General features: G+C 43.5%; 2 protein-coding genes across 2 annotated transcripts; both read left to right on the top strand.

The window, feature by feature from the left end:
- Positions 1-3,177: 3,177 nt before the first annotated feature.
- plbd1b (phospholipase B domain containing 1b) lies at positions 3,178-8,269 on the top strand (the record flags this gene model as incomplete). The annotated part of the gene is made up of 11 exons (XM_080834470.1): positions 3,178-3,250; positions 3,578-3,800; positions 3,889-3,972; positions 4,357-4,495; positions 4,669-4,809; positions 5,381-5,519; positions 5,609-5,809; positions 6,513-6,653; positions 7,021-7,206; positions 7,527-7,633; positions 8,093-8,269. 11 exons carry the CDS (start codon positions 3,178-3,180, stop codon positions 8,267-8,269), a joined length of 1,611 nt encoding a protein of 536 aa, XP_080690596.1.
- An 892-nt stretch (positions 8,270-9,161) lies between these two features.
- Positions 9,162-22,368, top strand: kctd17 (potassium channel tetramerization domain containing 17; the record flags this gene model as incomplete). The annotated part of the gene is made up of 7 exons (XM_080834160.1): positions 9,162-9,503; positions 13,841-13,949; positions 14,270-14,361; positions 18,564-18,713; positions 19,102-19,227; positions 19,949-20,100; positions 22,323-22,368. The coding sequence occupies 6 exons, from the start codon at positions 9,162-9,164 to the stop codon at positions 20,054-20,056; spliced, it is 927 nt and encodes a 308-aa protein (XP_080690286.1). The 3' UTR covers positions 20,057-20,100; positions 22,323-22,368.
- Between the last annotated feature and the right edge of the window lie 1,811 nt (positions 22,369-24,179).

Here is a 24,179-nt window from a genome sequence, read left to right as displayed (position 1 = left end):
ATATGAAAATGAATAGGTCTCATACACATATATTCGTGTTCTTTATGTGTATTAATTATTTGATTCCTCTCCCACATACCTGAAGGACCAGAATGCAGTGGTGGACGAAGTAAACCAATTGTGTACTTGAGTAAAGGTACAGTTACATTGCATTGAATATAACTCAAGTAAAAGTAAAAGTATTCACCTAATTTTTTTACTTGAGTAGAAGTACAAAAGTATCTGCCTTCAAAAATACTTAAGTAGGCCTATTAAAAGTAAAAGTATTTTTTATTTTGTTTTAACTGTCACAAAATCAAAACCCCTACTTGAACTGGTGAACAATGCTTTACATTTACCTAATCAAACCCAAAATACTCAAAACTATATTATCTTTAAGTAAGACCAAGTGGTTTTGAAGCAACAACACAAAAAGCATTCCTTCACGTTTCATTTTTTTATTTTCCATTAACTTCAAGATTAATAATTCACACTAGAAAAGGTAAACAAGTGGACAACCCGTTTAGTATGAACACACAAGTCACCACCAAACAGGACAATAATTTCGAACCGGGCCACTTCATACCTAGCTTGGGGGTAAGCTAGTGTCTAACACCTAGAGCCAAGTTAGCTCGAGAACTCGAGAACTAGCAGCCCAACCAACAAACTGAACTCATAATATTAAACTTTTTTTAAACTAATATTAAACTTGGCCGAATAATGTCGCTTCGCTCATATGTGCTTGCCTTCTCCCTCATAGGAATGAATTGCGAAGTTCACTCCGCTTGGCCATGAATTCGACTGTGTCCCCGGCATTAACGTTTGGTGAGGGAGGCTGTATTAAACTGGCACTTAAAATCTGGCACTTAGCATCTCCACAGATCATTTGGGTGCTAGCATATTGCTTTGGATAAAAGCACCTGTTAATGTAATGTATTTCAATGTAAAATAATCAACCGGGGCATATTTATAACCACTCTGTTAGTAGTAGTCATGGAATGGCGAACTTTACCTTCATGTGCTTTTTTATTTATTATAAATTTGATGGCGAGTTCCAGAATGCCGACAGCGTAGTGTTCTTAATGCAGAGGCGACACTTGAAGTAATAGGACTCTTTTTTTTCTTTTCGATGAATTCAAACAATTTGGCTAAATAAGACAAGGGGTGTTGGGCACCAACTTCTGTTTCATCCGATGATGCTGCAGTCAGCTCCTCAGCCATTTACCTGACAAATAATATTAATAATCTCTAGGAGTAAGAACTCTCAATGACCACAAGCACGTACACCACCTTGTGCCTCCAGCTCCAGCGTGACTTTGCAATTCTTCAATCAGGACGACACCTGTTGTTAACTTCAGCAGATAATCGCGCGCTGGGTGCTGCCGCTGATTGGTTATAGTCACGATACACTTTGACCTTTTGGTATTTTATTAAAAATAAAAAAGGAACGAGTAAAGAACGAGTGTTTCTGTAAATGTAAAGAAGTGAAAAGTAATCATTTTCGCTTTAAATGTAGTGAAGTAAAAGTAAAGTAAAGTACAGATACATGGAAATTTTACTTAAGCACAGTAACGAATTACATGTACTACTTCGTTACTGTCCACCACTGCCAGAATGTCCACTGACAGGGGTCATCGGATGCAGATCTTTCAATTTTTTATTTTTTTTATCATTAACAGTGTTTTAATAATTTGCATTGACTTTTTAATAACATGCAATGTTACTTTTATTAATGTTGTCATTGGCATCATCCCTGTATATTATTTTCAACATCATTATTATCACTGCTTTTATTATTGGTATCGGTGTACTGTTTTAGCACAGTTTGTCATTAAAAACAGCCCCTCGTACAGCAACACTCAGGTCACAGACAACACTCAGAACTGGTTATACAAACGTTTATTTGCCACAAGGAGACTGAAAACAGGACTGTGCACAGAGCCAATGTACATAGAACCCCACTATGCGATAGGCATAAACCCCACCAATGGCCAATTACGTTTAACATAAAAGCCCCCACAATAGCAAGATACACGCCTTCCCCCAAAAGGTATTATCAGTTTGCAACATAAAACCACGCCCCCAACATATAGAATTCACAGAAAAAAACACAGCAATAGATCAACCCACACCAGGAGGAGTCATCCCAATCCAGTATACAATCCCGACAACATAAAACAACGGGTGAAATTAATTCAATACTTAAAGTTATATCATACCGCAGTTACAGATGACATTAGCAAATGAAACGCTGATGAGAACTAGCGAAATTCAGATAGGCCTAACAGAGAGTGTTTGTATGGTAGAAAGCTAGCTAAACACAAAAGGTGAAATCAGTTCAGTATCTAACATTTTCTAATACAGCTGTGTATTAAATGTGTCACCATGTCGATAATTTGCCTCCGTTGATTCCTTGTATCTTTAGCATCCGGCTTGCTACACTGTTTGATTTATCCGCCCCCTCAGGTCCATCGTCAGCTGTGTGACGTCACCCTCCATTTCTGCCGTGAATGGCCAAATGTTTCACAATTCGCCACCGCTATTGGCCTAAATGGTTCGAAATGATTCAGAATGCGCGAACGTGATTGACTGAAGCCTGTAACACTTAGCTGACCGTGCATTTGGCAACTGTGGAGAGGTAGGACTGTTTCCCAGAACATATAAATAGAAATGTTGTCACATGGCTTGTCGCATAGCCCCAGTGGCCTAATGGATAAGGCACTGGCCTCCTAAGCCAGGGATTGTGGGTTCGAGTCCCATCTGGGGTGAAACATTTTCGTTTTAAGACGACTTCAATTTGGACATAGCAACAAATCGGTCTGGTCTTCTCATTGCCATAGTTAATTTAAACAGCTAGCAATCAACTACCCTATCTACGAAACCGTTGTTGGAGAATAAGTGTATAGTCCCGCGGTCATGCCGACACGACGAACAGGACCCCGGTGCACAGCGGAGGGGTCTTGTTTCGTCCTGAAGGGATTAACGAAATATACGCGGAGTGCCAGCCAATTGAATCAATGAAGGTTGCAGGTCCTCCAATCATCTCACAGCAACAAATCCTACTCATACGCCCTCTCAGTCTAACTTCTCGACCTGGATATTTACAGATCATGGACACTATTTGATATTGTTGGGTTATAACAGTCTACTCTTTAGTTTTCTGAGACGCTATACTTCTGAATAAATGAAACTGACAGGATGTGGGCTTTACGTGGTCAAAATCTGATCATCATTCAGTTTGTCTTGGCTGCCACCTGTCAAGGAATCCATGGTAAGTCATATATCGCAGATCTGCCCTGTAGCCTATCTTTGTTAAATCTGTGACCATATTGTATGTTAAAACACATTTAGTAGTACTGGTAGGCCTACGTAACCATGAAATAGAAAAGTATTGTTTGATTTGGTTTGAATACCTTAGACATACGTAGCCATTAAGATTTATTAGGTGGATTACACTGATCTGTACCTGAGGTGCATGTAGCCTGTAGGCTAAAGATGTGAAGTCTATATGTGCAGTGAAAGTAGCTGAAACACTGATTGTCTGACAGTCAAGTTTGTATCAGGATTCATTGAGTTTCATTGTGCATCTACACACAAGAGACCCAGAGAGCCACAGTGAACTGGGATGCCACCCAGAAGACAGTTTATTTGAGAGAAGGTGTCATGGACAGCATGGGGGATGCCTATGGATACTTCAGTGACAGCTTGTCGATCAGTGGTTGGAGTGTGTTAGAAATAAGAGCTGGGCACGGAAAGAGCCGCCTTCCTGATGAGGTCACTTTTTTCTTGGCTGGATACCTTGAAGGTTACCTCACTGCACAGTGAGTATTATTTCAAGACATTTTGCTGCTTTGCTTAAAACACATCGGGGTTTTTTTAAACCTGATTTCAGTTGTTTTTTGTACTCAGGCAGATGTTAAATCACTACGTCAACATGTACCCTCAACTGATAAAGGACAAGCGAGTCCTGACGCCCTTGAGACATTTTATGAGGTAAGATATAGGGGAGGATGGATTCAGAATTACAATTCAGACTATTTCAGACAAATTCCTCATTGTATGGGGGCACCATTATGTAAATCCCTGAAAAAAAGTGTTTCATGTTAAAATTAAAATACATTATGATTAAACCCATAAATAAAAGACTATAAAATTACTATTACAGTATAGTGTGAGGAAAGGGTGATGAAAATAATCATTTCAATTCAAGTCTGAAAGCAGGACAAAACACAAATGCTTTGTTCATATGTATATTATTCTGTCTCATAATATTTTAACATGCATATTTGAAAACGGATTTCCAGTTCAGATGGCACAGGTCAAAGTAGTTTTTTTTTTGTTTAACTGTGTTGTTATGATCTTTGCACCTTTTGTCAGAGAGCAGGACACATGGACTAGAGAACAAGTGAAGCTGAACAAGAATGACCCCTTGTGGCAGCAAGCAGGACTGGTTGCTGCCCAGATGGACGGGCTTCAAGCGGGAGCAGCGGATTGGGCTAAGAGCCAGCAAAGAGAGGTACTACTACAACTGTAAGCACTCATATCTAGCTCATTATCAGTGATCTGGATCATTGCATAATCATGAAAAGTATTTTCTTAATTTAGTTTGAATTTGAGTTTGCATGATGTGTATGATGTTAACCTACTTACCTAACCTACTTAAAATAATCACCTTCTGTGTGGTTGTAGCCACTGTCGAAATTTGCAATACAGTTCCTCAATGCAATTGGGGACCTCCTGGACTTGATACCAACCCTGAGATCCCGCATATTCAACCTCACTGACTTATTCAGCAAACCAACCATGGGTCACTGTTCAGCTCTCATCAAGGTCAGAAGCTCGTAAGCTCTCTGTATTAAGCTCTTGATTGGTCTCTGAAAAAGGATTGTGAAAACCATGTTTGTTCAAGGTTGTGGTAGTGTTTCACATGGCATCTGAATGAGTGTTTTTCATAAGGGATCATCTAAACATCAATAGTGAAATTGGTTACTGATGACTGCTTTGGTATACATACCACACTGTAGTATTGCATGCATTCAAGTGAAAGGGAAATTTTTATTTATGTTTTAAATGTGCTTATGTAACCTGCATTGTATATATAAACACTGTCCTGCTCAGGCTCAAACTCATATCCTCGGGCATGGGAGGCAGGTTAAAACCCATGGGTGCTAGCATCTGTTGCTAGCACGTCACTTAAGGTGTCAGGGAATGAGGTTAACTCACTGCACAGCACTGTTCTCGTTGGCTACCGTTACACTTTTATGTACTCTGCATATAAGTATGATATATGTGCTTATATAAAACTTATATGTGTAATACAGCAACAGAATTGCCATAAGTGCAGTGTTTAGAAAGTCTTACCTGAATTCCTTCTTATATAGGTGTTCCCTCTTACCCTCAGATGTTGCCAGGCTATGAAAACCTCTTATTTGCCCACTCAAGCTGGTACACATATGCTGCTTCCATGCGCATCTACAAGCACTGGGACTTTAGGCTGTCCAGTGCAGCCACAGGCAAGATGTCCTTCAGCAGCTACCCTGGTAATTAAGCAGAGATGACTGGATGCTTTGGGTGAGGGTGAGGCTGCAGATGTTGGTGGGCCTTGTAACGATGCACTTTGACAACACAGGCCTTCTGACGTCGCTCGATGACTTTTACCTGCTGGGCAGCGGGCTGCTCATGACCCAGACCACAAACAGTGTCTTCAACTCCTCTCTCTTCTCCTCGGTGACACCACACAGCTTGCTGGCCTGGCAGAGGGTGCGCTTGGCAAATGCCATGGCACGGACCGGTGAACACTGGGCTAATATTTTCTCAAAGTATAACTCTGGTGAGTGATGGCATGGTATGTTACACTATGGATATTAAAACCTTACTGGTTCGGCATAAGTCTCCCCTGTTGAATGCAAAATGAAGGATAAGTAAAGTTTGAAAACGAAATGATGACCTTTGTCTCCAAATGCACAGTACTAAAGAGCTGTACTAAGTATAAGGGCAAAATTATGTAATACCATATGGAGATGTGAACAATCTACATTTCATATTTGCATCTTATGTAAGAACAGCTTTTATAGAGATATGGGCTCAGGTGGGCTATCTCCGGGCCTTTCTGTGTGGAGTTTGCATATTCTTCCCGTGTTCACAAGGGGTTTCCTCTAATAAGTACCCCAACAGAAAAAACATGTAAAACAAAATATACTCCTGACCGAGGCGGCTGGTTCACTTGGTCCCCGGGCACTGAGAAGCTGCCCACTGCTCCTGGAGGGTCCTGGAGGAAGGACAGTCTGTGATGGGAAAAAAGCAGAGCGTGATATTCACAGCAACCTCAGTCCTGCGTGTGTGTGTGTCCTGTGTCGCCACCAAAAAATCCACGCGTGTGTTTGCAGTGTGTTCCTTGTGGCAATAAAAAAGCTTTGTTTCCATGGACTGAGCTGACTATAGTCTTATATATAAACTATAGGTTTGAACTACTACTAAGAGTTTCAGCACACCGTGTTCTCATCCTTTAACTGGGCTTTGCCTTTATCTTAAAGGAACCTACAATAGCCAGTACATGGTAGTAGACCTGAACAAAGTGACTTTGGGCAGGAAGATTGAAGAAGGGGCACTAACCGTGGTCGAGCAGATCCCTGGTCTGGTGGTGTCCTCGGATCAGACCCAGGCTCTGCGACAAGGTGATTCAAGGCCCTTTTTTGTCATTTTGTAAGCTTATACCAACAACTTCGTATTTTATCACAGAAACAGAGAGCCACCATGACAGCCCAGTTAATTTGATGATAATAATGGTATCATGTATAGCTTATTTTATAACATCAAAGTAGATTTTGAGATTTCAGATAATTACATTTTGATTATTTGGGTGAAGCAGCTTTTTAGTTTCAAAAGAGGAAAGTTATTAAAAAAAATAGCAAATACTTATTTCTCATGCGGCATTTTCAAGCACACAGTTATGTTAAATATACACATGTGTCTGGCAGCTATTGTTGTGACATTTCTATTGTTGTTCTTTTGTTGTGCTATTTCTGCATATTTCATTATAAGGATACTGGGCTTCCTACAATGTCCCTTTTCACCCTGATATCTACAACTTGAGTGGCTATGGATTGATGTGGAGCCAGCTGGGGGAAGACTACTCCTATGACCTCTGTCCAAGGGCTAAGATCTTCCGCAGGGACCAGGGCAGAGTCTTCAGCTGGGCCTCCATGAAACACATCATGCGATACAATAGTATGTGCTGAAAAGTGGCGTATAACCTGTTTAAGATATGTACATATTGATTGCCTTGATCTACTTAATTTATTTCATTTTACAATTAGATTATTTAACAACGAGATCATGTATAAATAAAGCAGATCAAGAATAAAGTGGCGTATGTCTGTTTAAGATATGTACATATTGATTGCCTTGATCTACTTAATTGATTTCATTTTACAATTAGATTATTTAACAACGAGATGTATTCCATTGTGCATTAGACTTAATGTCAGCTAATTTGGGCCCTGGGTTGGATCAATTAAATGTCATTGGAATTTGCGTTGTCTTTTCAGACTACAAAAGAGATCCGTATGCCAAGGGGCACCCCTGCAAAACCATCTGCTGTCGCAACGATTTAAGGATTAGGAGACCACGTCCTGCAGGCTGTTATGACACCAAGGTATGGGCAGAGATACAAATCTAAATTCTTCCAAAATGTCTTTGCTAGTAAATTAGGACATACAGTCCTGTATTACACACCCAAACACACACACACATATGTTTATACATATACACACACACACACACACACACTATCTGTCTCTCTCTCTCTATTATACATATACACACACACACACACACACACATACTCTCTGTTAATGTCAGTTTCTTAGCCACTAGCTATGTCTTTAATGTGTAGCGTCACAAACCATGGCTATCACGCTACATCTGGGTTATAAATCTTAATAGTTGAAGTCACTAATGACTTTATAGCTGTAGTCTTCCTATTACAAAATGATAATATGAAAGTCACACACACACACACAAACACACACACACACACACACACACACACACACTTTGAGTTAATAAGGGAACATCTTATGCATTGCTAAATCCCCCTCTTTTGTCTTCACAGGTGACTGACTACCACCAGGCTCAGAACTTTGTGACTGAAGTTGTGAGTGGACCCACCACTCAGGGGGGACTTCCTCCCTTCTCCTGGGCAAGGTTCAACCGCACGTCCCACGTGTGGCTTCCACAGACATATAACTTCACCTTTGTCACCATGCAGCCTATTCTGTTCATGCCCTGAGTTGGTCGCCCAAACAGGTCTCCCACTAACAATGGCTCATCTAGTGGAACGCAAAGACAATGCAATGAAGATGCACTGCAGGTAGTCACTGGGCCAATGAAAATGGATATCAGTATTTGCCCCTTAAATTATAGTTCTGGTATTAACAAAATAGCACAACAATGTAGTTTTGTTTAAGTTCCTAACTAGGTTATGTCATTATGGCAAGTAGTTTTGCACTTCACACGTTATAAATGACAAAAACTCAGGTCTTTGTTTTTGCCGAATTTTACACTGTTTTGGGGTAAATCAGGGATTATCCACCATATGCTCCGCAAGATCCACCAGTATGAAGATGCCTGCTGTGCAAATGGATTAGGTTCATTCTGATGTTTTTATAACCTGTTTAGTGCAGATATGTTGTCCCTCTGAGTTCGAAGTGTGGCTAATCATGTATAGTGTTGGCATTAATTAAAGCCCAATATCTGTTAATATTGTGTAATATTGTCCTAAAGCAACTATAATAATGAGGCGATCACACCGGCAGCCTTAAACTTGTAATAGCCTAATTGTTTACATGCAACAGTATGACATGCAATATCACAACATGGTATTAAAGAGGTGATTTATTGCATTGATATTATTTTTTGTCCTAATCCCTGAAGTCTTGATTCATTTATTAGGTTTGATTTACTCTCTGTTGTGAACATTCTCAATGTGCAATTTTCAGCAGCCTCTAAAACTTCAACATCCACAATGCACCACGGCACTGCATAAACAGGATCACTAGGCGGAGTGATGTGCAGTCGAAGAGAAGTCAGCGTTGGAGGAGGTTGCCAAAGTAGGCTAGTGTAACGCCAGTGGGAACAGTTCGCCAGGGTACGCATCACATCTTTGCCATTTCTCTCTCCTCATGGCAACAGAAGATAAACGAATAGCGGTGTCCCAGGTTATATCGGAATGCGGAACACTCCCTGCTAACCCAAACAATAATAACAACAACAATAATAACAACAAAGACAGCGAGGGGACCGAAAGTACGACTACCTCTTCGTCCGCGACTGAGACCAGCGGGGCTGAAACGCAAACCATTGGCAACGGGTCGGGAATCAACACAGCGAGCGCCAACAATGGCAAATGGGTCCGACTTAATGTTGGCGGCACAGTGTTCCTCACAACACGGCAGACACTGCTCAAAGAACAGACTTCCTTCCTCTATCGCCTGTGCCAGCAGCAAGACTTGCATTCTGACACGGTAAGGCAAGATTCATATGTTGATTTGTTTTCCCCCCTTCCTTTTTAACAAAACCTTGCCGTTTGCCATCTTGTCTGACTCCTTAGCAAAGACCCAGGTCTAATTGATTAGTTGCCCTAGCAACAGCATCACTTTGGCCAAATGAAGCTTCTCAGTCAGATGGGTGCACACGTGCTGTGCAGCTTCATGCAGCTGCTGTAGCCATGCCTCCGCTTCCTATCTCAGAATGCATTTCAGATGCCGCCTAGCATCACTCTAATTCAAACTATACCTCATGTATTTTGCCCTTTGCCTGAAAAAAAAACAGTTCCCCTTTACACTTTAACCGTCATCCTCTCTCTCTCTCTCTCTCTCTCTTCCTCTCTTTCTTTCTCTCTCTCTGATTCTGTGTGTGTAAGAGAGAACCCGATGAGAGAGAGAGTAGTAGCTCTCTTTTTTTGCTGTCTTGCGCAAATTGGTTTCCCGTGCATCATTGCACTCGGTAAAACGATGAGTAGGACAGGCTAGGGAGTCTACTTATGACCTTCACAAAAGCAGCCAAAACATTTCTACTCAACTCCACTCTCCCTACCGTTCCTCCCGTTTCATCTGCCTGCCTCCTCCTCTCTTCCTCTACTAGGCTCTTAATTACATTGTAATAATGTCTTTTAACCACTTGTGCTGTTGTAGGCTTTAATTGCCACTTACTTCTAAATCTCCCTCTGAAGTCCATCTTCTTATGTCCTGGCTTTGTTAGTCAAGTATTTTACAACACATCACACTGCCTACACAGTCTCTCCATGCTGTGTGTATGTGTTTGTGGAAAAGTCAGCTTCTGTCTCACATCACTGAGTGTGACCTGGTGTGACACACACACACACACACACACACACCCACACAGACCCAAAATAGAGCCAACAAGTGCCAGTGCAGTTTCAGGCCCTCAGTGTTTTGGCAACCAAGCTGGTGACAGGCTGATTTTTATCACTGTAGGGGCATTGTGGAGCTCTTGCTCTGGACTTACTGCAGTGTGTTGTTGACATACTCAGACCCACTATTTCAACATTGTCTTAGTCTTCCGAATCTCTCGGTCACACACACACACACACACACACTTACACACCCATACTCACTAAGTGCAAGCAGAAACACGTACAGTATGTTAGCTGGCAATGCCTCACCCCCTCAAATATGATCAGTAGTCATCTTTATTAACATCCAGAAATAGATGTGTCCCATTTGACCTTCTATTTTCGATCTTCTCGACTGACATTTCTGTATTTGGTCTCTATTTTGCCTTAAGGCCTTTGTAGTGTCATATGCGTGTGTGTGAGTATGCCTCCCACGTCTTCTGTATCATGTCTCTCTCTCTCGCTCCCACCCTCTCTCTCACTCTTGCTCTCCTCCCATTTTTCAGAGCAAACCAGCTCAGAGCAAACAGACCATTTGAAATGTCACTCTTGCCCCCTCCTGTTGAAGTGGGGGCAGTTGAACCAGTTTAAAACATACATCCGCGTCATCCATTATTGAACAGGACCGGGGAAAGGTCAAGAATTGCCCAGGGGTGGGGTGTCCTGCACTGGCTTTTGCGTTCAACCAGTGTCCTCAGGAAAACACTAGTTTCAGCGGCTGTAATATTTCACAGCCAGATTGCAGCACTTGTCTGTACTTGCACCCGCAATAAAGTCTCCCCCACATCCTGCAGGACTTGTGTAAGGATGTTTGATCATGCCAGAACAGCTAGGCAGCAGAGAATGGAATCTGCAAAATGGCCTGCTTCTCTCTCTCTCTCTCTCTCTCTCTCTCTCTCTCTCTCTCTCTCTCTCTCTCTCTCTCTCTCCTGCAGCTGAGCATGTAAACACAGGGTAGTATTTGAATGGCAGATATTCTCTGACGTGCAGGGGGCCTGTACATTTGCATCTGTTTCGCCTTAATTCCAGGCTGCATGGCCAACACTATGTTTTGGAAGGGGTGTGGGTTGGTGGTGGAGCTCAGATGCTGTGAGGAGATTCCTCCCGCCCTTCGGCAAGCAAACGCTGTTTGCTCGCCCTCTAGCTTTATGGGTGATAATTGAAGAGCTTAGGTAATGAGGTAAGTAGAAGGGGATAATATGAAGAGAGGGAGCAGCAAGCTGTAAGATGGATAGAGAGAGATAATTCGTTTTTTTTTTTTTTGGTGTGTAAGGCATAAACAAGGCCATTGTTTTGCTTAGCCAGGCATCTGTTTCCTGTGGGAAATAGTAGTTCCCCCATAGGGGCTCGTTCGCCAGATTTCCTGGTGGAGCATTAACCTGAGATGGGACTTGACATTTTCCATCATTAACCGACATGCTCCTCCTCATGTGCGCCATCAACAGTGGTCCTATTAAAGAAACACCCACACACACACACACACAGAGGGGGGGGAGTGACGCGTGGTTGTTTTGCTAGTCAAATCCTGCCCCCACATTTTTCAGTTATGCAGCTCAAAAGAGAGTGTGAAGCCAGCGAGGACAAACTGTCCCTGATGACAGAGTCAGCACTGTGAATGTCACACAGGTGTCACCAGACCTCACCTACTATCAGTTTTAGTCACACCAGTCAGAATAGTTCCTCTCCTTAGGGTAGGTTGTGTTGTGCCGTGTCTTGTCGTGTCGTGTCGTGTCGCGGTGCGACAAGCCGTGTTGTGTTTGAATAAGTCAGTGAGTGAATCAGGAAGGAACTCTTATGAGGTTGTACAATGGTTACTTGTTTTGTTGTTGTTGTTCTTGTTGTAAGCCTACATGTGCAGGATGGCAGTATATGTGAAAGTATGAGGATAGATGCAAGGCAAGATCCTCTATTCAGCAAGAATATGATTTGTGTGTGCGTGTGTGTGTGTGTGTGTGTACAAAAGATCTTTCGTCTGTTTGCTGCTGTATAGAGCATCTTTTCAGACATTTATAAAAAACAGCATGTGGCCTCGCATTGCTGTTTCCCATCGATTGTTCCTGGTCCTTCTCATTCTGTCTCCCTCTCTGCCTTCATCTCTCCTCTCTCACCCTTCTCTGTCCCTCCTTCAGACGCTATTTTAGCCTGTCATGGCACGGCCATGTGACTTCTGCACTCTTTCTTTCAGCAATAGGCCATCTATTATCACTAACCTCCCCAAGCTCTCTTCTCTCCCTGCTCGCTCCATCTCCATTAGGTTTCAGTTTGTCTCTGTCAGACAGTCTCTGTCTTTCTCTTTCTTTTTCTACCATTACTTTGTCTCCATTTTTTCCCTCAAGCTTTTTTTTATCCTTGCCACTTTTCCAGGGCCAGATCAGGTCAGGTCTGTTCAGAGCATCATCCTCCAACACCTCTCCCCCTCTGACACGTGTTTTTGTATTCCCTCAGTCAAGGAATGAAACGTTCCACTATATTATGTTGATAGTTTTTCCAAAATATATAATTTTTTGGATTTGTTAATTTGACCTACTATGACTTCTCAGTAACATGCAGACATAAAACAGAAGTTCATTACACTACATTGATATCATGTTCAGAGCATTGTTCATTTAAAAATTAAAGATTGATGCATGACATTTGATATGGTACTGTTCTTGCCACTGCAAGATGATACTACAGTGTATCAACCCCATCCCCTAGCATCTAATCTCTTTGCTACACCCACCCCATCTCTGAATCTCTGTCTTTCTGTGATTGTAAAGAGAGGTACCTGGGGCAGGGCTGTGTAAAGCACTCTGTGGAACAGTAATGGAGAGAGAGGGGGGGCTGAGTGAGATGTGGAAAGGGAGAGAGGGAGCGAATACGAGAGAAAGAGAAAGGCGAGCCCTTATCTTCCTCGAAAAGGCCAAGAGTAGTGCGTGCATCAGGCTCTGAGTAGCTCAGAGAGCTGACTGGCCCTCACAGCACTAAGTCACTCAGCCATACGCACGCACACACACACACACACACGCACAGACCGACGTGCACAAACACACACACAGACCGACGTGCACACACACACACACACACACACACACACACACACACACACACACACATAGACCGACGTGCACACACACATCAGTGGTCACAATGAGGCTCGCTGTGACGACACAAACAAGGCTTTCTTAGCCAGCTTTCTCTCGCACATCTCCCTCTCTCTATCTTTCTCTCTCTCTTTCTCCCTCCCTCCTTTTCTCCCTCGATCTCTCTCTCTCTTCCCTTCCAGCACTGCTGTACTTATCCATTTAAATCAGCTCTCTCCTCTCCTACTCAGTGAGCTAGATCCCTGAGGACACACACAGTACAGTGTGTGATGTAACGCAGCTCTGCTCTGGTGTGTGTGTGTGTGTGGGGGGATGGCAGATAGACTGGTGACTGTGTTTTCTCTCCCTATGCCTCTCTTCAAAGGATGACACAGGCGCTTATGTGATCGACCGGGACCCCACCTACTTTGGCCCCATCCTGAACTACCTGCGACATGGCAAGCTGGTCTACAACAAGGAGCTGGCAGAGGAAGGTCTCACACTTTAGAGTACCTACTGCATTATTCATGACACCATTATTGTGATAGTCATACAGAGCACAGGATTCATATAGGAGCTGGTCAGATCAACTCAGTCTGTGTAACACAAAATTGGACATTCAGATATGAGCCTTTGTCAGTAAACTATATTTACCGATATATAATCTCTAATAAGTCTCTGTATTAAGGGTAAGGCAGTCTCTGTGTGTGATGGTTTTAAGGAGTGCTACATGTTTGAATACATCACTCACTGAGTCTGTGCACCTTTGTTCTCATGCTAATGCTGTTGTATACTGATGTTTTGTTTTATCAAGGTGTTTTGGAGGAGGCCGAGTTCTACAACATCACGCCACTGATTAAACTCATAAAGGAGCGCATTCTGGAGCGGGACAGTAAGACGACCCAGGTAACGGCTCCCAGCTGCTGCTTTACGGGGCAAATGGAGAATCAATGGTAGAAGTTTAGTAGAGGCAATAAATAGCACAAGGGCAGCTTTCCACTGAGACAAACAGGTCATTAAGGTACCTAATGAGGATCCTGGTCCTTTTTTTAAACCGCCATTGGATTTGGTGACCTGAACAGACTGTCAATTTCCTTGCAGTGTGACTCGACCTCACTTTCAGTCACTAATACCCCTTTTCCTCCAAAGCTGGCTCTGGGCTGGTTCTGGGCTGGTGCTTATGCGGTTCGGTGCTGGTTCTTATCTTGGAACCGGCTCGCTTTTCCACCGACTGAGAGCCAGAGTAGGGCTAGCTACGTCTTTAAATCACGTCATACGCCTCCGTTGCAGTGTTGCCAACTTAGCGACTTTGTCTCTATATCTGGCGACTTTTCAGACCCCCTTGGCGACTTTTTTAGCAAAAAGCGACTAGCGACAAATCTAGCGACTTTTTTTTGGGTCATTTGGTGGATTTTTGTGTTGACAAAGCACTGAAAAAGCATCTCACATATCCTGTTCTGCAGTTCATGTTACAACTGATCTCACGAGAGCTGAGAACAGCGAGGGCTGTCATGGTCTCCTCTCCACTCACATAGCGCAGTCTGACGAAATAACAGCAACATATTAGAACTTTGTATTCGCGGGAAAAATATTAGTGTTACCCCGTCAGAATTGCATATTGTGCGCATCCGCAGCTTATTTACATATTATGCAAATTAGTTGATTACGTCATCTAGCGACTTCTGGCGACTTTTCAGAGAGCTTACGGCTACTTTCCTCACAGAAAAGTTGGCAACACTGCTCCGTTGTCCTAACTGAACATTTTCGAATGTTTTGACATGTTACTAGTTATTCACGAGTGGTTTTCTTCCAGGGAGAAAGCAAACAAATGTCGATAAAACTTCTATTGTGTTTCATTTTTTAATACCATGCAGTACCATATAAGCTTAAGTTAATGTTCTGTTTACTTGGCAATGGGTTTTCTATATTTTCCCACGTAGATCAAACGACTGACGGGAGTTGACTAGCTACAACTGATATATGCTTACTAGTTGCCATAACTGTAGCAATACCTCACGGCAGCTAGCTAGCAAGCTGCTACATGAATTTTGTTTATGTTTTCAAGTGGCACGTCTTCTTCAGTACAAACAATACAAAATCAGCAGAACATTACGGTGTCAGTTAATGATACAACTACGGGTTTTCTATTTCCTCACGTAGATCAAACGAAAGGCAATGCAACTCATGATGGTTGACTAGCATAACAACTGTAGCAGTACCTCAAGGCAGGTAGTGCTAGTTAGCTAACTGCTACACAAACTTGCTAGGTCAACAGCTAATTTTAAGTGTGATAACAAACACAAAAAACAAGTCCGATTGAAAGAGTCAATGTATACTAGGCAGACAAACCAAACCATTTTGATGAATGAAAGCTTTCTTTATTATTTTTAATTTGTTATTTGGTCTGTTGTCCTTGGATTTTTCATTTACGTTTTCACCGTTTTCACTCAGTTGACGGTGGGGAAAAAATGGCGGCGGATATTTCTGTTTCTGGTGGGGTAGCTCCGCCCATAACCCAGGGACGAACCGCGACGTCACTGGTTCTTGTTTTCTGGCCCACCTAAAAGTTGGTGCTGAGTTGGAACCTGTTTTTTAGAACCGGAGCCAGGTTTTTTTCGGTGGAAAACCAAAGAGCCCAGAACCAGCCCGGAACCAGCCCAGAACCAGCCCAGAACCAGCTTTGGTGGAAAAGGGGTATAATAAGCAGGAGGGTGCCATGGTGTAATGGTTAGCACTCTGGACTCTGAATCCAGCGATCCGAGTTCAAATCTCGGTGGGACCTGAATTTTTTTTTAACCACCATGGGCCATTGGATTTTTAAACAACCATTGGTCATTGGATTTGGTGACCTGAACAGGCTGTCCATTTCCTTGCAGTTTCACTGTAGCTAATTTTCGGTCACCAACCATCAGGGGTAGCCGGGCACTAGGGATGCACCGATCCGCTTTTTTCACCTCCGATACCGATACCGATATCTGAGGTTTAGTATCGGCCGGTACCGATCCGATACCGATATAAAAAAAACAGCGCAGAACTATGGTAACTGTGTGTATGTGTGTGACCACATGTGCGAGAGGGAGAAATGAGGAGTGCATGACATGAGATCTTGGTGCATTTTTTGCTCATTTGCTACTTAACATCATGTCTAGTCATCACTATCAATTCATAACATAGGCTAAAAATAATCACAAATAATGTACGTTCTAACTAGCGCTAGTGTTCATATTAGTTAGCAATTATATATCCGCTAGCGTCAACTTTTACGTTACATTGTAGAGGCTCAGCATGGTGACCTGTTAATGTATTTGCTGGTTCTAGTCTGTTAAAAGACCCACGACTACCAAAGCAGTATTCTTTATCTCCCTTTAATGTGCATTCATCAATTTCCATTACATGACGATGCATTGTGATCCTACATATGTGTGTGTCTGCAATGAGAATGGGGACTAATTAGCACTGCACTGAATTACTTTAACATGAGTTATTGCTACACAATAACAATTACACAACTAATATTACTCGATACATATAATTGTGGAGATTACACAAGGCAACATGAATCTCATTCATAGCTCATCCAGTCGAAATCTTAACAGGATGAACCCATCTTTATTACAGCGAATCAACATCAGGACATAACTAAATCTCCGCTTAGCATGCTAATCGCTACTAATAGCAACGTGCTCTCATAATACACTACCTATATACATACATTTATTTATTTATTTTTTTTAATTATCACCGATACCCGATCTAGAAAAGTCTTCAATATCGATATCGATACAAATAACGGATCGGTGCATCCCTAGTTAGCACTCTGGGCTCTAAATCCAGCGATCTGAGTACAAATCCGGTGGGACCTACGTTTTTCTTTTTTAAACCGCCATGGGCCATTTCATTTTTAAACCACCATGGGCCATTGGATTTGATGACCTGAACTGGCTGTCCCATTTTCTTGCAGTGTGACCAGAGTTCACTTGTGGTCATTGGCCAGCAGAGGGGTGCCATGGTGTAATGGTTAGCACTCTGGACTTTGAATCCAGCGATCCGAGTTCGAATCTCGGTGGGACCTGCGTTTTGAGCTAACCCAGCGAGTGTGCCAAGCTGTTATAGATCTGTGAAGAGGCTGTTATAGATCAGAATGATAATGTTCAGCATGGTGATAGAATCCAGCCGGAATATCTGACACACTGACAACAGGTGAAACCTGTTTGTGCATAACCCCCTCCTGGGCCACAGGGGAACTCGCCAATGTAGTGAAAGCAGAAGTATGTTTGGAAAGATCCACTGTGTCAAAATAAGTGTGACTTCTGACCACATGTGAAGATGTTTGCTAATGTGGTTTTGCCAGGCCTTGCCCTTTCACTGTGTTAAGTCATGTGGAGGAACAGAAAGCCACTGGTGGTTTTTACGCTGAGGCTGAGTGTGGGAGGGGAAATTAGATAAAAAGACCGAAAGGAGAGAAAACGAGCCGTTTCTGCAAAGTCTAAAAATAAAAAAGCGCTTAGATGGATCCTTGTGCAACTTCCTCCTCTTGCTGAGTGTCTTTGTGTTGCGCGCAATTGACTGAGGGCTGAGCTCACTAGTGTTTTACTGGATTATCATGGCAGATTCTCTTGATAGGCTTATGTAATAATATTTATTTTTCTCTTTTTCTCTCCCTTTCTCTCGTTTTCTCTCACTCTCTCCCACTCTCCCTTCTGCTCTCGCTCCCACCCCCACCCCTGCTGGGTGCTATTTCTTCCCTCTCCGGCATCATTCTTCAACCGCAACTCACCTCCTTATGTCTCTCTCGCTCTCTCTCTCTCTTTCTCATTTCACCAATTCATGCTATCTCATCCTTATTTTGAACCTTACGTACATTTCTCTCTGTATTGCTATCGTTTACTTACTTTTCTATATTTATTTATCTATCTTTCTTTACTCATCTATATATCTATCTATCTATCTATCTATACTCATCCTCCCCTTAATCCTCCCACCCTACTTCACTTCATCTTACCTTCCCCTCTTTTCATTTCTCATCCTTCCTTCTCCTCTTGCTCCGATCCGTCCTCCATCTTCTTTCCTTTTTCTCCTGGGTTCCATCTCTTCTCTCCTCCATCCAGCAGCATGTGCCTCCCAAACACGTGTACCGCGTGCTGCAGTGTCAGGAGGAGGAGCTGACGCAGATGGTCTCCACCATGTCGGACGGCTGGAAGTTTGAGCAGGTCAGCGTGCGCTCCTGCCGAAAGCCCCGCCCCGGACTGCTCTGGACTGTGGGTTGGACTGACGCTGAGTTGATTGACCCCCCCTGACCCCTGACCCCCCACCCTTCCCCTTTTTCTCTGTTTCCTTACTGTCCACGTCCTCAACATAAACCCCTTGAACCCTACCCAGTGTTCAGTGCGTTTTACGTGAATAGGTGGTCTCAAAGCTGTTGCTGTGTGAAATGTTTTGATCCAGTCTGACTTTAAACTGATTTCCCTGTTTAATCCATCCCAGATCTCTATAGAGTGGCAGATAAATGTAGCACTGCTTGTGACAGGGAACTATCTCTTTCTCGCTCTCCCTCCTTGTCTTTCTTTCTCTCCCTCCTTCTCCTTTGCTCTTCGGTTCTCTCTTTCTCTCTCTCTCTCTCTATATATATCTTCCTCCTGTTGATAGATGGTGAACATCGGCTCATCGTACAGCTATGGGACAGAGGACCAGGCTGAGTTCCTATGTGTCGTGTCCAAAGAGCTGCACACACCTGGTGGTGGCCTGGGGACAGAGCAGACCCACAAGACCAAGGTTGGAGTCACACACACGCAGACACACTCACACACCCACACACAGACAGACAGACAGACAGACAGACACACACACACACAGACACACACAGACACAAGCAGACACAAGCACACAGGCACACACACAGACAGCTGATCATGCTTATAAAACATGAGCTTGTTTTGCTTTTATTGAACCTGAAAATAATCTTATCTGCACCTGCAAATATGTACAAAAGGAAGTAGCGATTCTATTCTTTCTGTTTGCTGAGAAACAAGGTGATTTGAGATTAATTGACAGAATGGCATAAGTTCCTCTAATCGATTCAAGTTGTTTTAGAAGGGGCCACTAAGACAGACACACAGTTACATACCAAGACAAAAAACCACTCACACATTCATACATTTAAACATGCATTGGGCAGAGCGGGCAGGCATTCAGCGGTCATCAACAATCATCATAGTTTGCTCACATACTCATCCCTCCATGTGAGGCTCTCTGTATGAGGAACCGTATTAACGTTTCCTCATGACTTGGAAGAAAACACATAATTCGTCATTCAGTCACACCTCCACTCATTAAACATTCATCGCATACTGCACTGTTCACATCACACATACACACCCACCCACCGCTCCCTCACTGTTCGCAATTCTCATCCGACTTCTCTCCATTCTCGTTGTCCTGTCGTCATTCTCTGTTGTCCTGTCGTGTTTGTGTCTTTGTGTCTGTGTGTGACAAGCCTTCGGAGGCACAAGAGGAGGACGCGGCGAGAGAGGAGGAGGAGGAGGAGGAGGAGGAGGAGGAAGGGGAGAGAAATGGCGCCCCCAATGAGTGGATTAGGGACTAGCAGACCACTGTAGAGCACTCGTGCTTCCCCACACACACGGATTGGTGAGGACCGACCCCCAGCATGCTTGCAGTCGTGCTTGGTTGTTTTGTAGACGTAGCTGTAGCTGTAGTTGTAGCACCGTAGCCCTGATCCTGGAGCCCTCCTCCTAGAGAGCTGAATTATACTGAGACATCTGTTCCAGCCCTGCTCAAATATCCTCAAATAATTAAACCGACCCAGGGACACATTTGTAAGGCAAGGATGGATACCAGAGGATGCTCCAGATGTTGTATGTGGCTGTATCTGGCATCTGAGTCCAAACATGGGAAGCCACAACTGTCTTCCATGTGTCTCTTTGTAACCAAAAAAAAGCATCTCATCACATTGCGTGCTCAGATCTACAAACATTAGTTGTGCTCTTCATTCTGTACACGGAGCTCACCGACTAATACACACCAGTCTAGAGTCCCATACAAGAGGACTCGTGATCAGTCCCACCTCAGATAGATACAGATGGATACTCATGCCTCAGTAAAGTGTGTGGGGGGGAATGCCAGAGCAGGGCTGGAACTGTGAGCATCTCTTTGGGAAAAGGGTGAGTCATCCCTGCAGTAGGGATGGGGTGGGTGTGCGGAGGCTGCCGGGCTTCTCTCTGTCATTGGATTACGTTGTATTTAGCCTGATACCCGCCCATAAAATTACACTCAGCGGCTGTGCACGGCTCCAATCAGTGGGCTATGATGAGGTTAAAACATAAGGAAACATGTTTTGTAAGTCGTATTTTAAACTAGTTTTATATACAGTGCAATGGAATTAAATCTTTTTTTCTGTCATGCATAGTCGGAAAAAATAGCTTATGTCAATCACATTTTGGCAGTCCTTGGCTCATTTGAGTAATGGTTCGGTGTTATTGTAAGGCCAAATACATACACGTACGCAAACACATACAAATAAACAAACATATACAAGTATATATCTAATATTAGCTGAGATGCAAAAAGAATGGAATCTCTGTCACAACAACCGACCTCCTGCTCATGGGGTAGAAATAGGCCCACTTCAAGAGCAAAGACAACAAGCCAAAAGGTTTCCTGATAAGGCCCGGGCTCCCTCATGACCTTAAGAGTCCTGTTAACTACATGGGAGAGACCCGTTGTATACAGAAGTTGTGACACAGAGAGCCCTCTTTCTCTCTCTCTCGCTCTCTCGTATTTTTCTGTCTCTTATTTTTCTCTCTCTTTCTCTCTCTCTTATTTTTCTCTCTCTCTCTTTCCCATTTCTCCTTCTCCCTTTCTTTTCGCCTATGCTGGTGCTCAGCTGATTTTGCCCCATTGTAACAGTGTGACATTGATCTCGATCTGCCCCCAGGTCTAGAGAGGCAGTGCCCCACGCTACATTCCAGTCTTACTAATAGCCAAAAACATAAACAGGCCAACGAGTTTTACTCATCACTGCAAAGATATAGGAAATTGAAACAAAGTTTCTGGTAGCGGTTACCTTCTCCTTAATGTAATGTTATTGAGTTTCCCAAAAAATATAGCTGACTTTGACTAAAAGCTGAATTATAGGGTTCAAGGAAAAACAAGTCAGACTGCCAGTGAAATTCAGTAGCACAAGCCTCCACAGAAAAGTGTTCTGGCATGTTCTAGGGGCCCACACACACACACACACACACACACACACACACACACACACACACACACACACACACACACACACACACACTCTCTCACACACTGAGAGAAACATTTCACACATTCCCACAGAACAGGGAAGCATGTCTGGCATCCCAACAGACACAGTTGCGCATGCACAGTGCAAATCCGTGTGTGGTAGATATTCAGCATCAGGTTTAAGGGGACGCACACACCCTGCCCTCAAGTGCCTCCTCAGCACTGCCAGATAGACCCCATGGGGCCAAAGCCAGACACATGTGTGGATGGCCTCGCAGGATATCACCCAAAGCCTAGTGGGGGTGGTTAAGGAGGTCATGAAACCAGATCACACACACATCAAAGCGCTCGGTAAACTCACTGTCATTCCTCAAATGTTCCATTTTCACCTGCACTGTCATTCGAAACATGCCTTTCGCTTGTGAAAAAGTGATCTTTGCTTCATCAGCTGTCTGATTCACACAAACAGCTTCAGAGCAGTAGCCTTTATAATGCTACAGTGAGGTTTTGTGTTTGCTGTGTTGTGGATTTCAACTAGGAATATGTTTTCCCGGGAGTGGGTGTGTACAGCTTTCTGACGAGTGTCTTTGTGTTTGCTCTTTGTCTTGCAGCTCTTTCAGATCCATGGATCAAGGATGTAGGAAGAGATTTGATTATTTTTTATTTCTTTATTTATCCAGTTTGTGTGCTGAGGGTTCAAACTGCAGTGATGTTCTGTTGCTGTGGTTGGCCTTGTTTTCATTTTTTAAGGCTTTTTAAAACATACAAACATCAGTGAAAATCCCTATAAAGACCTATGTTAAGATTTAGTAAAACGTTCTTATCCACTACAAAGAGTTTGAAAATATGAATGAAAAAGAAAGACGTGACACTAAAATTGGTTCATTTGAACAGCTGAGGGGGGATCTTATTGCAAGTCCTACCAAAGAGGAAGGCAAACACACCTTAGTAATGTTTTAACCAAAGAGAGGTGAATACCCATCTTGATAGGTAGCTAATGCTGTATCAGGTCAGAACCATCACAGTTCCACGTCGTTCCCAGCTTCAGCTTCTGTCTAGACAAACACAGTTGTCCTGCGTGGCACTAGCTGAGGTGTGCTGGCTTTTGAGATCCATGTATGCACAAATGGCCCTTGGCTGTATTGTACCACAACACAAGTATTTCTGCATGAACGACAGCCCCTGTAGATCTTCAGTGTGTAAGTGTTTGCCAGGATCAATACATAGCAGTTATGACACAGTACGTCTGAGGGTGTCGTCACCCAACCTTGGATACCTGTCCGTGTGTGTGTGTGTGTGTGTGTGTGTGTGTGTGTAGTGCCTGAAGTTAGGGGGTGTGATGGTGCTCAGCTGGGTACACGCTCAGGCGCTCGCACTGGCTTGGGTCTAACTTCACCCTCTGTGGGTGACAGAGAGGGCGTCCAGGCTGTACACTGGGAGAGCCCACGTACTTTCGACAGTGGGTCCCCACTGTTCTACACTGTTCTTTAATATGATGTCAGTTGGCACAATTTAGAATGGGTTTGTAACCTGGATGTACAAACTATTTATAGCCATGTTAATTTAGCGTTCTGGTTTCATAGTTTTGATTTTGTTGATTTGGATGCTTCCAGAATTAATGATGCGTCGTTCATCCTAATTTTTAGCCAAATGTTTTCCTAGATGTCTCAAGGGCTCATAGCTACAGAAATCAATGCTTGTCTGATCAATTATTCCCGTCTAAATGCGAGTGAGAAACAAAAACGCACCCGTTCTAAAGAGGAAATTACACGTCTGTAAGGATAGTTTGGCGCATCAATCATGGCCGGTCCAGCAGTGCGCTCAGCGGGGGTTTGTGCGGAGGGTCGTGAGCCCTGGCGTGACGTGTCATTAGCAGCCTGCAAGCCCCGGGGGCCCCCGACTGATGGTGCAGGCAGGCCGATGTCCTTCCACCACTCTGCCTAAAGCGCTGCGGCCCCCGACGGATAGTGTAGGCAGACAGCTGTCTCTCCGCCACTCTGCCTAAAGCGCCGGGGGCACCAATCACTCAAGCCCCTGCATCCTGTTGTTGTCAGATTTGGAGACTTCCATGTTATATGGCAGCTCAGGATAGAAAGACAGACGCCTGATAGTTTGTGTGTCTGGTTTTTCGTTGTACTGCTGTTTTTGTTACCGTTCTTTAGTGAGCATCTTTTGTTTATATTTACAGTTTTTTTTTTCCATTCTGATTATCAGAGAGTATTTTTAGAGACTGGCGTTTTAATATCAGTTCTACGTGATTCTGTGTGTGCTAGGGCACACTTTGTATGTGTGTGTGGCTGTATCTTTTCCCCTCCTACCGTTCCAGAATCCCATGACGCACTGACAATAACTCTCTTGTCAGCCAAGCACAGCACTGGGCCAATCAATTCACATTATGCTCATGTGAGTCGTAAATCCATCACTGTCCTAGGCCAAGTAAAATCACAACAGACAGATGACTGGCCCAG

This window comes from Sprattus sprattus (assembly GCF_963457725.1).
Source record: "Sprattus sprattus genome assembly, chromosome: 3".
In the NCBI taxonomy this organism is placed as follows: Eukaryota; Metazoa; Chordata; class Actinopteri; order Clupeiformes; family Clupeidae; genus Sprattus; species Sprattus sprattus.
The sequence above is the reverse complement of the archived record's forward strand: the minus strand, read 5'-3'. Positions and strand labels throughout refer to the sequence as shown.